This window comes from Eschrichtius robustus, chromosome 3 (genome assembly GCF_028021215.1).
Source record: "Eschrichtius robustus isolate mEscRob2 chromosome 3, mEscRob2.pri, whole genome shotgun sequence".
Classification (NCBI taxonomy): Eukaryota; Metazoa; Chordata; class Mammalia; order Artiodactyla; family Eschrichtiidae; genus Eschrichtius; species Eschrichtius robustus.
In genome coordinates this window covers 175,044,302-175,060,289 of record NC_090826.1, presented here as the reverse complement: position 1 = coordinate 175,060,289, position 15,988 = coordinate 175,044,302, and the positions used below count along the sequence as shown (strand labels likewise).

The 15,988-nt window shown below is 36.6% G+C and overlaps 1 protein-coding gene across 1 annotated transcript in view; it reads left to right on the top strand.

The window, feature by feature from the left end:
• Positions 1-13,174, top strand: part of KCTD3 (potassium channel tetramerization domain containing 3) — a 63,229-nt gene extending 50,055 nt beyond the window's left edge. The window contains exons 14-18 of the mRNA XM_068541820.1: positions 910-1,065; positions 6,369-6,465; positions 10,306-10,490; positions 10,578-10,716; positions 11,466-13,174. Coding sequence (XP_068397921.1) covers positions 910-1,065; positions 6,369-6,465; positions 10,306-10,490; positions 10,578-10,716; positions 11,466-12,027 — 1,139 coding nt within the window. The 3' untranslated portion in view covers positions 12,028-13,174. The remainder of the gene's footprint in view (positions 1-909; positions 1,066-6,368; positions 6,466-10,305; positions 10,491-10,577; positions 10,717-11,465) is intronic.
• The last annotated feature ends 2,814 nt before the right edge of the window (positions 13,175-15,988 follow it).

The following is a 15,988-nucleotide window of genomic DNA, read 5'->3' as shown; positions in this document are numbered from 1 at the left end:
TGCAACTGTGACATTTTATCCAGTAGGAAATGTTGTGTGCATATAAGAAATTTTGGATACTTTCCTAGTAGATACTGATGAGTTCATAATAAATGGCAAATTAATACATTTTTTATTAAGGCATGCCACAAACGTACAGTTCTTGCATTAATGATATCATTTTTTTGGTTTATATTTTTTAGCAGAGTATCTATTCAGACAGAAGAAACAACAGAAATAGATTACTTGTTAGGAGATATCTCAATATATACCCACTTAATATACCCACTTAAAATAAAGCTAATTGGAATATGTTTCTTAAATGCAGACTCTCATATAAAAATAATTCTCAGCTTTAGTATTGAAATCTTAATTTTTCTTGATGTAACTGTGAATGAGCAATAAATAACTGGTTCCTATAAGATTTTGACAAATGTTATTTGTGCCAGTAAATTCTCAGTAGCTCCTGATCTTGGTTGTTTGGTATTGGAGTAGCATAAGCAGAAACAATTTATATGGTTGGAAAAAATAAACTAGGCAACTTGTTTACAATGGAGTTTAGCCACAGAACAGAAAAATATTCAGCATCTTCTCTCTTACATACACTTTTTTTTTTTTTTTTTTTAGCCTTCTCTAAATTCATACCCTACAGGCTCCATAGATTTTACTTATATGCCTTATATTTGCAGCAGGGTAAACCATATTCAATTATCTCATTTTTGTTGGCTAGGTACAAATTAAGAGAAATTTTAAGGTAAGTAATCTGTTTGCCACTCAAAATGTGCTACGATCTGTTTACTGTAAATTATAGTGAAAAAAGTTAAAATATGTTTATAAAAGTGATTTTGTTGGTGCTCTCATAATCTATATATATATATATTTTTTATAATCTATATTTAACAACTGTTGTATGCTCTCTTTCTCTCCTAGTCTGTGCAGATAATAATCATGTCCGGACATGGACGGTAACACGATTCAGAGGAATGATCTCTACTCAGCCGGGTTCTACTCCTCTAGCATCGTTCAAGATACTGTCCCTGGAGGAGACAGAAAGCCATGGAAGCTATTCCTCTGGAAACGACATAGGTGGGCTACATCTTTCGGGGGGACATTTTCAAGTACTGTGTAGGCAATGCCGAAGAAGTATATTATCTGTAGTAGAAACCTAAAAAGGAGTTTTAAATATAAATTTTTTCATTTTCACTTTGAAGCTCATTTAAAACAGAAGTTTAATGTTTTTCTGATTAAGTTCTATAAAGTCACAAAATATACAATTTTTTTGACTTTATGAAGGTACAAAAGTGATACACATTTAATAGAAACAGTACTTTGAATTTTGAATTTGGAACTTTTCCCGGGCTAGGGATATGTGGTACCATATTCTCTTGTGATGTCGGGCAGCAGCAGCAGGCCAAAGTTCCCAGTCAGCCGCGTGACCACAAGGGTAAACAAGTGATGTGCTTAGAATCAGTCTGTACCCACATAGCCATTCTCTTTTTCACTTTCAGTATTCAGTAAATTACATGAGATATTCAATACTTTATTATAAAATGGACTCCGTATTAGATGATTTTGCCCAACTGTAGGCTAATGTGAGTGTTCTGAGCACACTTAAGGTAGGCTAGGCTAAGCTATGATGTTTGGTAGCTTAGGTGTACTAAATGCATTTTTGACGTAGGATATTTTCAATTTAGGAGTAATTTATTGGGACATAACCCCATCATAAGTTGAGGAAAATCTGTATTATAGCATCATTTCTCATTGTTTAAAAAGTTGAGGACTTCCGTGGTGGCGCAGTGGTTAAGAATCTGCCTGCCAATGCAGGGGACATGGGTTCGAGCCCTGTTCCGGGAAGATCCCACATGCCGCGGAGCAACTAAGCCCGTGCACCGTAACTACTGAGCCTGTGCTCTAGAACCTGCGAGCCACAACTACTGAGCCCACGTGCCACAACTCCTGAAGCCCACAGGCCTAGAGCCTGTGCTCTGCCACAACAGAAGCCACCGCAATGAGAAGCCTGCACACTGCAACGAAGAGTAGCCCCCGCTCGCCGCAACTAGAGGAAGCCCGCGCACAACAATGAAGACCCAATGCAGCCAAAAATAAATAAATAAATAAAAGTTGAGAGCACATTTTTTATCTTACTAGCATTTCCTAATTTAAGTGATATTATCTCCAAATGCTAACCACTTTTGTTTATAATTAAAAGCCATGATGGCTGTACACATTTGAAACTTGAAATACTTTGTTCCTTCATTGCTAATAATTAACCTGAAAATAGCTTTGAAGCTGGAAAAGGGCTGGTGTTCTTACATACTGAGAGTGGTTTTGATGGCATCCATTAGGAAACAGTGTAGGACGTCTCTACTGATTTCAGCAAAGGGTATATATAAAGTTAAAGTTAGTTATAACAAATCAATTTCTCCCTACACCATACATACACACAAACAGTCTTCATGGAGATAGATCATTTTCCTGAAGGATCCATTTGGAAGAACTAATGCACCTTGTAGATCATCTTGTATAAGCAGAAATTATAGCACTGATGGAAAACAAGGAGTGCATCAGAATTGTAATGTATGAAACTATTAAATGTATGTCCATCGGGATATTTGCTCCCACAGTAAAGATTTCAAAATAGTTACCTTTAAAACATGTAAGCTTCTGAAGAGAATTGCAGTACCACAGTCTTAGTATTTTTAGAAAGAGAACTGCTCAGTGTTGTCACTTTTATCAATTGCTGTGTGATCCCAGTTCCCAGTGTGATGATAAGCACTGAAAGTTTTATTTCGACAACAATTTTTTTTCCAGCTTTATTGAGATACAATTGACATATAACATTGTGTAAGTTAAAGGTGTAGCATCAACAGATATTGAGTACTTTTGCTCCAGGCATTAGAAATCTAAAAAATTGCAGTGAACATCAGCTTACACTATAGTGAGCGGTGGGAATAAAAAGCAAACGATTGTATTTTGCACACTGCTCAAGTACATAGGATGGAAAGCCCCCAGGAGAGAGTGCTAGTCTGTGTGCTAGGTGTTGTAACATACACTCACATTTAATCTTTTTGACAATTTCATGAGGTAGATATTATCCCCACTTAACTTTGACAGAAACCGATGTTCAGGCAGAGCACTTCACAGAGGTCTTATTGTTTGAACTGAGAGAGGCGGCGGGGGGTGATGGTAGGAATTTGAACTGAGATGTGAAGGTGTGGAAGGTTCTAGGACAGGGACATTCCTGGAAGGGAAAACAGCATGTTAAAAGGATAGAGGCCAATAGAACCTGGCAGGTTTGGCAAATGTCAAGAACATCATTAATTGTTGGTATGTAGCTGAGAATAGCAGGACATGAGACTAGGTAGATAGGCAGGTGTCAGATCAGGGAGCACATGTGTAATGTGAATAAAAGATATTTAGAAGCAGCCCTGTAAATTACTTAAGACAGTCATGTAAAATGTTTAAAAGGGCCAGGGAGATGTTTTTCTTTTCTGTTCATTGTTTTAAAAAAATATCCTAAGAGGTAGACATATAGACTAGTGGAACAGAATAGAAAGTCCAGTGTCAGTGGGGGTGGTAGGGGTGGAGTCTAGATGGTAAAGGGTAATGGAGTAACAGATACTGGAAACAACTGTGAAAGAAAGAAGAAATGGAGCTAGTTAGAAGGCGAGGACATTCAAAGGTCATATTTTTGAGTCCTCTTCCTTTCTCCCCCATTGAAGATAACAGAGATGTAAGGATATTTTTTTGTGTTCTCTGAAGGAAAGGTGCTAATTTGGGCAAAAGTGTTGGGGAAACTATAAGAGGGGAGGTATGGATAATTACTTAAGGTATGAAGTTATGTGAGAATCTCACATCAGTAATAAAGTTTGAGGGGGAGGGAAGATATAGTCCCGTAATCCTCTTTCCTAGTTATTTCACCCGTCATCAATATTTTGACTTTGTTTATGGGTTATTGAGTGAGGACTGTCTTTTCATTTCAATAGAATTAGACTTCAGAGAGTTGTGCAGGAATTGGGCAACTGCATAGCTTAGTGAAAGCCAGACAGCTTGTGTTTGGATTCCAGTTGCATCAAGTAGAACCTAAGAGATCTTTGGTTAACTAACCTGTTGGTGCCTTACTTTTCTCATTTGTAAAATGGAGATGATAATAGTGCGTCCTTTACGTGGTTGTTATGATGATTAAAATGAGTGATTTGTAAAGCGTGTACTGTGGTACATAGTAAGCATAAGTATTTGCTAACTAATAAGAGCGTTATTCTGTTTATTAATTAGGTATGATTCACATAAGATAACTTGGGATATACTATCTTTAAAAAATGTGTTGTACATCACATACTTTCTGTGAATGATGAGTTGATATTTAGCTATGGAGTATCGTGGGAAAAGAATTACTAAATTTTATGTGTAAGTTTTGCATAAAAACACTTTATATTGTTCACATTCTTTCTAAAACATGTGGGCCATTTTCCTACCTTGCCAAGTACAATAAAGTAAAAATAATTGAATTTACCTTTTAGATTGAAATCCTTGAAGGGTACAACAGGCTCTGATAAATTCTATTTAATGAAGTTGTACTTTATTTTTTAAGATTTTGCATGTTAAGTTTTCAAAAGAAGTGACATCAATACATGAAGTAACTTCATTTATACATCCCTTTCTTGAAGTGATAAGAAACTGAGCATACTCTGAAAGATAGTAAGATAGTGTAGAGCTTATATTTTAACAGGTCTCCTTCTAGTACTCTTAATGTATAGCCTCAAGCAAATTATTGCCTTCAGTTTTTACAGCCTTAGTGCATAAAATATAATTTTGAAATGTTATATATATATTTTTTTGAATTTTGTTTTTTTTTTAATACAGCAGTTTCTTTTTTTTTTTTACATCTTTATTGGAGTATTATTGCTTTACAGTGGTTTGTTAGTTTCTGCTTTATAACAAAGTGAATCAGCTATACATATACATATATCCCAATATCTCTTCCCTCTTGGGTCTCCCTCCCTCCCACCCTCTCTATCCCACCCCATTAGGTGGTCAAAAAGCACCAAGCTGATCTCCCTGTGCTATGCGGCTGCTTCCCACTAGCTATCGATTTTACATTTGGTAGTGTATATATGTCCATGCCACTCTCTCACTTCGTCCCATCTTACCCTTCCCCCTCCCCATGTCCTTAAGTCCATTCTGTAGTAGGTCTGCGTCTTTATTCCTGTCCTGCCCCTAGGTTCTTCATAACCATTTTTTTTTTTGCTTTTTTAGATTCCATATATATGTGTTAGCATACGGTATTTGTTTTTCTCTTTCTGACTTACTTCACTCTGTGTGACAGACTCTAGGTCCATCCACCTCACTACAAATAACTCAATTTCGTTTCTTTTTATGGCTGAGTAATATTCCATTGTGTATATGTGCCACATCTTCTTTATCCATTCATCTGTCGATGGACACTTAGGTTGTTTACATGTCCTCGCTATTGTAAATAGTGCTGCAGTGAACATTGTGGTACATGACTTTTCTTGAATTATGGTTTTCTCAGGGTATATGCCCAGTAGTGAGGTTGCTGGGTCATATGGTAATTCTATTGTTAGTTTTTTAAGGAACCTCCATACTGTTCTCCATAGTGGCTGTATCAGTTTACATTCCCACCAACAGTGCAAGAGGGTTCCCTTTTCTCCACACCCTCTCCAGCATTTGTTGTTTGTAGATTTTCTGATGATCCCCATTCTAACTGGTGTGAGGTGATACCTCATTGTTTTGATTTACATTTCTCTAATAATTAGTGACGTTGAGCAGCTTTTCCTGGGCTTCTTGGCCATCTGTATGTCTTCTTTGGAGAAATGTCTATTTAGGTGTTCTGCCCATTTTTGGATTGGGTTGTTTTTTTTTTTTTTATATTGAGCTGCATGAGCTGTTTATGTATTTTGGAGATTAATCCTTTGTCCATTGATTCGTTTGCAAATGTTTTCTCCCATTCTGAGGGTTGTCTTTTCGTCTTGTTTGTAGTTTCCTTTGCTGTGCAAAAGCTTTTGTTTCATTAGATCCCACTTGTTTATTTTTTTTTAATTTTCATTACTCTAGGGGGTGGATCAAGAAAGATCTTGCTGTGATTTATGTCAAAGAGTGTTCTTCCTATGTTTTCCTCTAAGAGTTTTATAGTGTCCAGTCTTACATTTAGGTCTCTAATCCATTTTGAGTTTATTTTTTAAAAAAATTTCTGATGCAAGATGAACTACTTGTAGTGTTGCATTTTGTGTCTGATTTTGACATGGAATGCAATGCCACATTGACAGGCATGAAGAATTCTTTTTTTTTTTTCAAAATTAATGTTCCTTTTTAAAAATGAAACCAGTTAAATTTTAATTAACTTTTGACATTTTGTTTTCTGACCCAAGGGCCTTTTGGAGAGCGAGATGATCAACAGGTGTTTATCCAGAAAGTTGTTCCCATCACTAACAAATTGTTTGTAAGACTCTCATCTACTGGGAAGAGGTAACACTTTACTGTAAAGATATTATATTCAGAAGTCACATTTGTCTTGCAAAACATGTTAAGTCATTTGACACTGATAAAAGAGTGGTATCAGAAACAGATCTTTGAGAGAGAAGTCTATTGTTTAGCTTGTGGTTGTTTCAACTTAAAATTAAGACAGTATACTTAGTGCTTATTCTCTAGAATCTACTTATGATTTTCACTAATGCTGTGGACATTTAGGAAGGACTAGTGATATGATAGTAGAACAGATACTCAGTGAATTGGATGGTAGACAAGTTAAATTCTAATTCTGGCACTTCCTCTTACTAGCTATGTAAATTCAACTTAACTTACTTTGTTTCTATGAGCCTCAGTTTCTTTTAAACTTTAACTACCTTGCCAAGATTTCACTGAGTGAAAACATGCAAAATACCTTGCATAGTCCCTGACTATAATTGATGCTCAATAGGAGTTAGTTTCCTCTTTTCCATTTGACTAAAATTTTACTTCTCTTAAAATTATTATTTACAGCCTCAAACATATTGCGCTGTAACATTTCTCCTCTTTAAAAGCAAAATTTTTTGCATGTCAAGAAAGTGAAAAAAGTAAAATTCCTATTAGTTATTAAGTAGGTTACAAATTTTTATATTAATGTTACTAATGCTAGTGATATTTTAAATAATTTCTCTATTATCCTTTCTTCAGCATGTGATTGCTAATTTCTTAATATTTTAATGATAAAGTCTTTGAGATGATAAATTTTCTTTCCATCAAAGTTCACTGCATGTAGTCATCAGCGATTGTTAAATGAATTGATTCCAGAAAATGATTTTTGTGTTCTAAACTTTTTTTTTTTTTTTTTTAAGAAAATGTATTAGGAACATACAATGTAGTTGGAGGCCAAATTTTTATCTGGAGAAATGCGTCACTGCGCTTTAGTGTTGGTGTACGTGTTAGGTGAAGAAGCTGCCAAATGGTTTAAAGCTGCTGTTATAACAGCATTCTCTAACAATGTAGTCTTTCATATTCTTCTTCAGTGCTCATGTCCTCTCCAGTGTTGTTCCCTAAGTATTGTTCTGTCACTTCAAACAATAGCAGAGTGTTGTAATCAACTACAATTTCTGCATGATAAAACAAGTTTTATAGTTTTTAAGTTTATGATTCCAGAGGAAAAGCTATAGTTGTAAAGATAATAAGCCAAGGAACCAGGTTGGAAATGTTTTTTTCTCTCATTTAAAATCCAGGCCCTTAGGCTTTATTCCCCTCCCCTCCAAAAAAAAAAACTAATTGTACAAATTACTTTGTAATATTAAATAGGAAATCAGCCCCTTATGAAGCTAATGTGAAGCAAAGCTTTTTGTTTAAAGACAGTTCAGGTTCTTAATAGAAATAAAATGAAAGGGCTTTATAAGTAGGCAGGGAAAAAAGCTTGTAAAAACTTTTAAAGAAGTAATTCTAAGGAGTCTATCCCATAGGAAAAATTAAAAGAGCCAAATCATATTCATATGTTTGTTTTCATGCACTTAGGCTTGTTTTGTTTTTTTAATTTTATTGAAGTATGGTTGATTTACAATATATTTATTTCTGCTGTACAGCAATGTGATTTGGTTTTATATATATATATATACACACACACACACACACACACACACATATTCTTTTCCACTATGGTTTGTCACAGGATACTGAATATAGTTCCCTGTGCTATACAGTGGGACCTTGTTTATCCATCCTATATATAATCGTTTGCATCTGCTAATCCCAAACTCCCAATCCATCCCTCCTCTCCCTTGGCAACCACAAGTCTGTTCTCTATGTCTGTGAGTCTATTTCTAGTTCATAAATAAGTTCCTTTGTGTCATATTTTAGATTCCACATAAAAGTGATATATGATATTTGTCTTTGACTGACTTCACTTAGTATGATAATCTCTAAGTCCATCCATGTTGGTACAAATGGCATTATTTCATTCTTTTTTTATGGCTGAGTAGTATTCCATTGTATACAGGTATCTTCTTTATCCATTCAGCTGTTGCTGGACATTTAGGTTGTTTCTATGTCTTGGCTATTGTGAATAGTGATACTGTGAAATAGAGGTGCGTGTATCTTTTCGAATTCGAGTTTTGTCTAGATACATGCCCAGGAATAGGATTGCTGGATCATATGGCAACTCTGTTTTTAGTTTAAGGAACCTCCATACTGTTCTCCATAGTGGCTGTACCAATTTACATTCCCGCCAACAGTGTAGGAGGGTTCCCTTTTTGGTCTTCTGCCCATTTTTTGATTGGGTTGTCTTTTTGTATTAAGTTGTATGAGCTGTTTGTATATTTTGGAAATTAAGCCCTTGTTGGTTGCATCATTTGCAAATGTTTTCTCCCAGTCTGTAGGTTGTGTTTTCATTTTGCTTATGGTTTCCTTTGTTGTACTAAAGCTTGTAAGTTTGATTAGATCCCATTTATTTATTTTTGCTTTTATTTCTATTGCCTTGGGAGACTGACCTCAGAAAACACTGGTACGAATTATGCTAGAGAATGCTTAGCCTATGTTCTCTTCTAGGAATGTGATGGTATCATGTCTTATTTTTAAGTCTTTAAGCCATTTTGAGTTTATTTTTGTGTATGATGTGAGGGTGTGTTTTACCATCATTGATTTGCATAGGGCTGTCCAACTGTTTTCTTAATTATTATTTACAGTGAGACATCTTTATCCAGGACTTCCCCCCCTGCAGGTGGATACCACAATCCCCCAGTACTCGTCCAACTGTTTTCTTAATTATTATTTACAGTGAGACATCTTTATCCAGGACTTCCCCCCCTGCAGGTGGATACCACAATCCCCTGATACTTAAGTAAGTCCCTCATATAAACTGGTGTAGTACAGTCAGCCCTCTGTGTCTGTGGGTTCCACATCATGGAGGGCTGACTGTAGTTTTAAACAGAAACAGGAATCTAGATTTTTTAAAATATTTTGTCAATTCACAGATATTATTGAAAAATAATTAACTACATTAACAAAAATAGTAAAGTGATCTTGATAAACACAGAAAAAACATTTGACAGTTCAGCAACCATTTATGATTTTTAAAAAAGAATCCTAGCACTTAATAAAGGGCAAATTCATTAATCTGATAAATAATATCTGCAAAAGTAATTGTAGCAAACCTCATACTCAGTGGTGAAATACTAAAAGCTTTTGCCTTGAGATTGGGAATGAGACCAGGATGGGCTCTGTCACTTGCTATATGTGGGCATTGCAGGAATTAACTCCCCCCTTACCCCCCACCATCTTTTTCCCTGTCTGCTAGGAAGCTCAGCTAAGCTTCATATTCTGTTCCTATGTTTCTCACATTAATATGAGTTGTATTTCCTCTTCCTCCTTTATTTTCGGACCTTGCATTTGCCTGGCACTAATTGTTAATAATTTTTTTTTTTTTTTAAATAAGCCTCCTCAACTTTGTTTTGAAGTAGGCTGGGATAAATGTTTCAATCAAGTACAATTCTGTTAACCCTTCTATGGCTTTGGGACATCATTTACTGACATTATTTCTTGGTCTCCTCATTTGTCAAATGTGGATAATTGTTCTTTGTCAGGTTCTTTTATCTTTTATTAAAAAAATCAATGAAGATAGATAGATAGATAGCTATAAAAATGCTTTGAAAAAGTTGAGTATTAATATATTGGAGAATACAAGGCTTGAATTTTATTCCTGTTGACTTTCTTTGACTCCTTTAAATCTGTTTTATATATGTGGAAGAGTCAACTCTAACTTTGCAAAGAGACAATTAATTAATTTAAAAATCTGAATTATAAAATGTAATTTGTTCCTCATGGTTTACAACTGTACAATATCTTTTGCAGAATCTGTGAGATCCAAGCTGTTGACTGTACTACAATATCCTCATTTACAGTGAGAGAATGTGAGGGCTCCAGTAGGATGGGCTCAAGGCCAAGGCGCTACTTGTTCACAGGCCACACAAACGGCAGCATTCAGATGTGGGATCTGACCACTGCCATGGATATGGTTAACAAAAGTGAGGATAAGGGTAGGTTCCATATGGAAAGGTGTTTGTTTGGCACAGGGTAGGCTTTTGACGTACGTGATTGACTGTAGTGATGTATGTTTTCCTAAGATGTAGGTGGTCCGACTGAAGAGGAGCTACTCAAATTACTGGATCAGTGTGATCTGAGCACATCTCGCTGCGCTACTCCTAACATCAGTCCAGCAACTTCTGTGGTTCAGCATAGCCGTCTTCGTGAATCAAATTCTAGGTAGGTTAAAGAGCTGAATTGATTGCTTTGGGAAAATTGGCTGAGCTATTGTAATCACATAGTTCTTTAAAGCCAAATTTTTCAAAGTACATTTTAAATTCATACTTTATGTTGCTATTCAATTTTTTAATTTTCTTTTTACTAAATTTCTCATCTATATGCATAAGTTTCTTTTCATAAAAAAACATTTTTTGCCCTTTAACTTATTTTGTGAATTGCTGCCAATTTGGATGCCTATTATGTGATCAAGAATTCATTCAAAGGAAATTAGAAAAATCACATGTCCCCTTAGATGGTATGTGGAACTGGTGTTCCTATTGCCTAGGGACATATTAATAAAAATGATTACATTATCTTGTCTAATCTTATTTTGTCATTGTATTAAAAGTACATAATGCCTTAGTATGTTGTTTTAGTGAACCATATTTTTTTTAAATTCCAAAATCTGAGTTAAGGGCCAAATACTGAAACTGTGTTGGTTCCACATTGGTTTTAAAGGTGTTTTCCCCAGCTTTTTTCAGCTATTCAAAAATCTAGCTTCATTGCGAATATATATGTATTATTTGCATTGTTAATTTTGTACACACACATACAGTATATAGTGTGCTTAAAATACATTTTTATATATATAAATAAGGACATAGTAGTCATTATAAAATTTATGTTTTAAGCGGTAGTTTAATTAATGAGATGTGCCCCTGAAAAATCCCAGAAAGAAATGTGAGCTGTAATTATTAACTGTATTTCAGTCTTCAGCTCCAGCACCATGAAACCATCCATGAAGCAGCTACTTATGGTTCCATGAGGCCTTACAGAGAAAGTCCCTTGTTAGCAAGAGCAAGGAGGACTGAGAGCTTTCACAGTTACAGGGACTTCCAGACTGTGAACTTGAACAGAAATGTAGAAAGAGCTGTCCCTGAAAATGGTAACTTGGGTCCAATACAAGCTGAAGTGAAGCGGGCAACAGGGGAATGTAATGTGTATGAGAGAAAGTCTCCTGGAACGGAAGTTAAAAGTTTGAGAGAATCAGATAGTGGAGTGGAGGTGCATAAAATAGCTGAAGGTTTTCTAGAACCCAAGAAAAGGTCATCAGAAGATGAAAATGAAAATAAAGTGGAGTTACGGAAGAAAGGAGGATTTGAAGGAGGAGGATTCCTTGGAAGAAAGAAAGTCCCCCACCTGGCATCATCACCAAGTACCTCTGATGGAGGAACTGACTCACCTGGTACTGCATCCCCATCTCCTACGAAGACTACTCCATCTCCTCGGCACAAAAAAAGTGATTCTTCAGGTCAAGAGTACAGCTTGTGAAAACTCAGAAAATGAGTAGTTTCATTAATTTAGATGAGAGTTAAACTTTACTGGATTTCAATACATTAGCTTTTACACCAAAACTTTACAAATTAAGATTGGACTTCATTCAGTATCTTTTTGACAGAATTACCTGCGGTAAGGAGATAAAATAACCATATCAATCATCTCTTCTGATCTTTTGGAAATTTTTTTTAGCTTTACAGGCACATTTACTAGATCATTTGTAAAGCAGGAGTCTATTTCAATGTTTACTCTGTGGATTTTGGAAGCATAGTACCATGTCTTAATAAGATGGTGCCCATATAGATGAGCATCCCCTTAGAGTGTGGGAACCAACAGACTGCATTCCTAATGTTGATTATGCCTGAGATTTGTCTTGCAATGTTATATTAAGCGAATTACATAATTCTCTTTGGAGCTTAGTCTCCCAACCCTTATTGTGATTGCAAAGTGGTTTACCAGGTATTTAATGAGGTGCTATGTTTGTGAAAAAATATGTAATTCAAAAACACTATTGAATACCAGATGATTACGCTGTGTAGTAGGAAGTCCTTTAGGATAATTTTATTTTAATTGTGGTCATTTTCTGATTCTCATTGTTGGAGTTCTTAAATCTTAGCAAGCATCACCAATATTAAATATTAAATTGGTCAAAAGTCAATTTAAACTTTCTTTAAAGTTGGAGCAATTGTCTGTGTTTGAACAGATGAAATAAAAATAAATAATGAAGACAGCTTTGAGTGCCCACAAAGGAAAACTGTACCTGTTGCTAGTCTGCCTTGTTTTAGGAGCCACCATATTTTTTTTCCTGTGTTAATCATCAAGATAATTAATTAAATTAGAATGTGGCCATTTTGTTAAGCTTGAGACTGCAGTTCTGAATTTTTCGGTTAAAGGTTTTGGCTGCTGTAGAAATATTTTAAATATATTTTGAATTAATTATAAGAACAAAAAAATTTTTGTATTTTTTTTTCCATTTAATTGGAATGATTTCCAAGTTTCTGCAAATAATAAGGTAATTGTAAATTTAAAGCATTAAGCATTTATTGGTGAATAATGTATATATTCCCATTCTGAGAAACATAAGTGGATCAAGTCAAAATAAATTCTTTAAAGTTTACTATATTGCCAGTGGTTTCACAGCCATTCTCTTGTATTTATTTGTCAAGTCAAATAAAAGTGATTAAGACTATGTGTTTTCAGTTATTTAAGGAACAGTTATCCTGTTTAAAGAAGTGCACCTACCATGAGTTTGTTCATGTCTTTCTTTGCTTTTTCCCATAATTAAAAAGGGGAATGGGAGCAGAAGCAATTTATATGTATGAAAACTAACGTGTATTACCAGTGAGGGGAAATATTGTTTGTTAGGCAAAGCATAATTTCATTATTACTAAGGATTGTAATTATCTCTTACACCCTTCTTTCTCATTATCATACTCGTGTACAAGTTGGGTGGGCAAGTAAGAAAACTTTACAAATTGAGTGTTTGTTTACCCAATCTTTTCCTAGCATAAAAGGCCACTGGAAGTTTTTTTTAAAGAATTATTATTATATAGTAAAATCTCATAAAAAGGCAAGTCACTATACCATTATTCTGTACTATATTTGCATTATACTACAAATCTTTTCTCTTTCACTTAACAAGAGCTTGAACCTTGATGTTGTTATAGCAGGAATTTGAGTCTACTCTGGCACTTAACTTGTAACCTTGAGCAGATTATAATGAAAAAACTTAGGCATAGCAGGGATAATTACCTTATTGGAGTTTTTGAGACTGAAAGGGGAAAAAAACCCTCCGAAGCCACCTGCATGCCACAACCTCCTCTCTTCCTCACCTGTGCTGTGTGAACTTCTTTCACTTCTTAGGAGAACAGGAACATCTTTAACACTGTCCATCATTGTAAGGAATAGGAAGATTTTAGAAAAAAGGCCATGTGAGGACTCAGAAGATGGCCACCTACAAGAGCACTCTCACCAGAAACCAACCCTGACAGCACCTTGATTTCAGACTTACAGCCTCCAGAACTGTGAACAGAGATTTTCAGACAAGATGGTGGAGTTGGACGACCTTGAGCTCACCCTCCTCTCATGGGCACACCAAAATCACAACTAACTGCTGAAAAACCATTAGTAAAAAAGACTAGAATCTCCCCCGAACCCACCCAAAAATTCTACATCCAAAGAAAGACATAAGAAATCATGAGACAGTAGGAGGGGTGCACTCACAATATCATCAAATCCCATACCACCCAGGTGGACAACCCACAAACTGGAGAATAATTATATCACAGAACTTCTCCTGCAGGAGTGAGAGCTCTGAGCCCCACGCCAGGCTCCCCAGCCTAGGGGTCAGTCATTGGGAGGAGGCGTCTCTAGAGCATTTGCCTTTGAAGGCCTGTGGGGCTTGATTGCAGGAGCTCCACAGGACTGGGGGAAATAGGCACTCCACTCTTAGAGGGTGCATACAAGGTCCCACACTCACCAGGTCCCAGGGCAAAAGCCGTGAGTCCATAGGAACCTGGGCCAGACCTACCTGCTAGTCTTGGAGCGTCTCCTGGGGAGGCAGGGGCAGCTGTGGCTCTCGGGGATCATAAAAGCTGGTGGCAGATGTGGGGACCTTTGTGAACTCTGGATGGAGTCAGACATTTCGAGTCCTTGGCACCAAGACCCTGCCCCACCCAACAGCCTGTAAGCTCCAGTGCTGGGATGCCTCGGGCCAAACAACCAACAGGGTGGGAAAGAGCCCCACCTATCAGCAGACAGGTTGCCTAAAGACTTCTGGACTCACAGCCACCTCTAGACACATCGCTTGACAGGGCTCGGCCCACCAGAGGGCCAAGACCCAGCTCCACCCACCAGTGGGGAGGCACCAGCCCTTCCCACCAGGAGGCCCACACAGACCTCTCTACCATTCTCACCCACTAGGGAGCAGACACCAGAAGCAAGGAAACTACAGTCTTGCAGCCTGTAGAACTGAGTCCACAGCACAGATCAGAACCTACCCTGAGACCAACTGGCCCCTGGCCCTTGGGTGACAAGAGGGGAGTGTACTGCTGGGACACATAGGACATCCCCTACAGGGGGCCACTTCTCCAAGATTTGGAAACATAACTAAGCTACTACATATGTAAAAATACAAATAGAAATTTAAACAAAATGAGACAGCAAAGGAATATGTACCAGACGAAGGAACAAGATAAAACCCCTGAAGAACAACTGAGTGAAATGGAGATAGCCAATCTACCTGAGAAAGAGTTCAGAGTAATGATTGTAAAGATGATCCAAGAACTCAGGAAAAGAATGGAGTCACAGACCGAGAAGACACAAGAAATGTTTAACAAAGAGCTACAAAAATCTAAAGAATAAACAGATGAACTAGAAGGAATCAATAGAATAAATGAGACAGAAGAATGGATAAGTGAGCTGGAAGGCAGAATGGTGGAAATCACTGCCGTGGAACAGAATAAAGAACAAAATGAAAAGAGGACAGTCTAAGAGACCTCTGGGACAACATTAAATGCACCCATATTTGTATTATAGGGGTCCCAGAAGGAGAAGAGGGAAAGGGCCTGAGAAAATATTTGAAGAGATAATAGCTGGAAACTTCCCTAACACGGGAAAGGAAACAGTCACCCAGCACAGAGGGTGCCATAAAGGATAAACCCAAGGAGGAACATGCCGAGACACATAGTAATCAAATTGATAAAATTGAAAGACAAAAAATATTATTAAAAGCAACAAAGGAAAAGCAACAAATAACATACAAGGGAATACCCATAAGACTATCAACTGATTTTTCAGTGGAAACTCTGCAGGCCAGAAGGTACAATATATTTAAAATGATGAAAGGGGGAAACCTACAACCAAGAATACTCTACCCAGCAATGCTCTTCTTCATATTTGACAGAGAAATAAAAAGCTTTACAGACAAGCAAAAGCTAAAAGAATTCAGCACCAC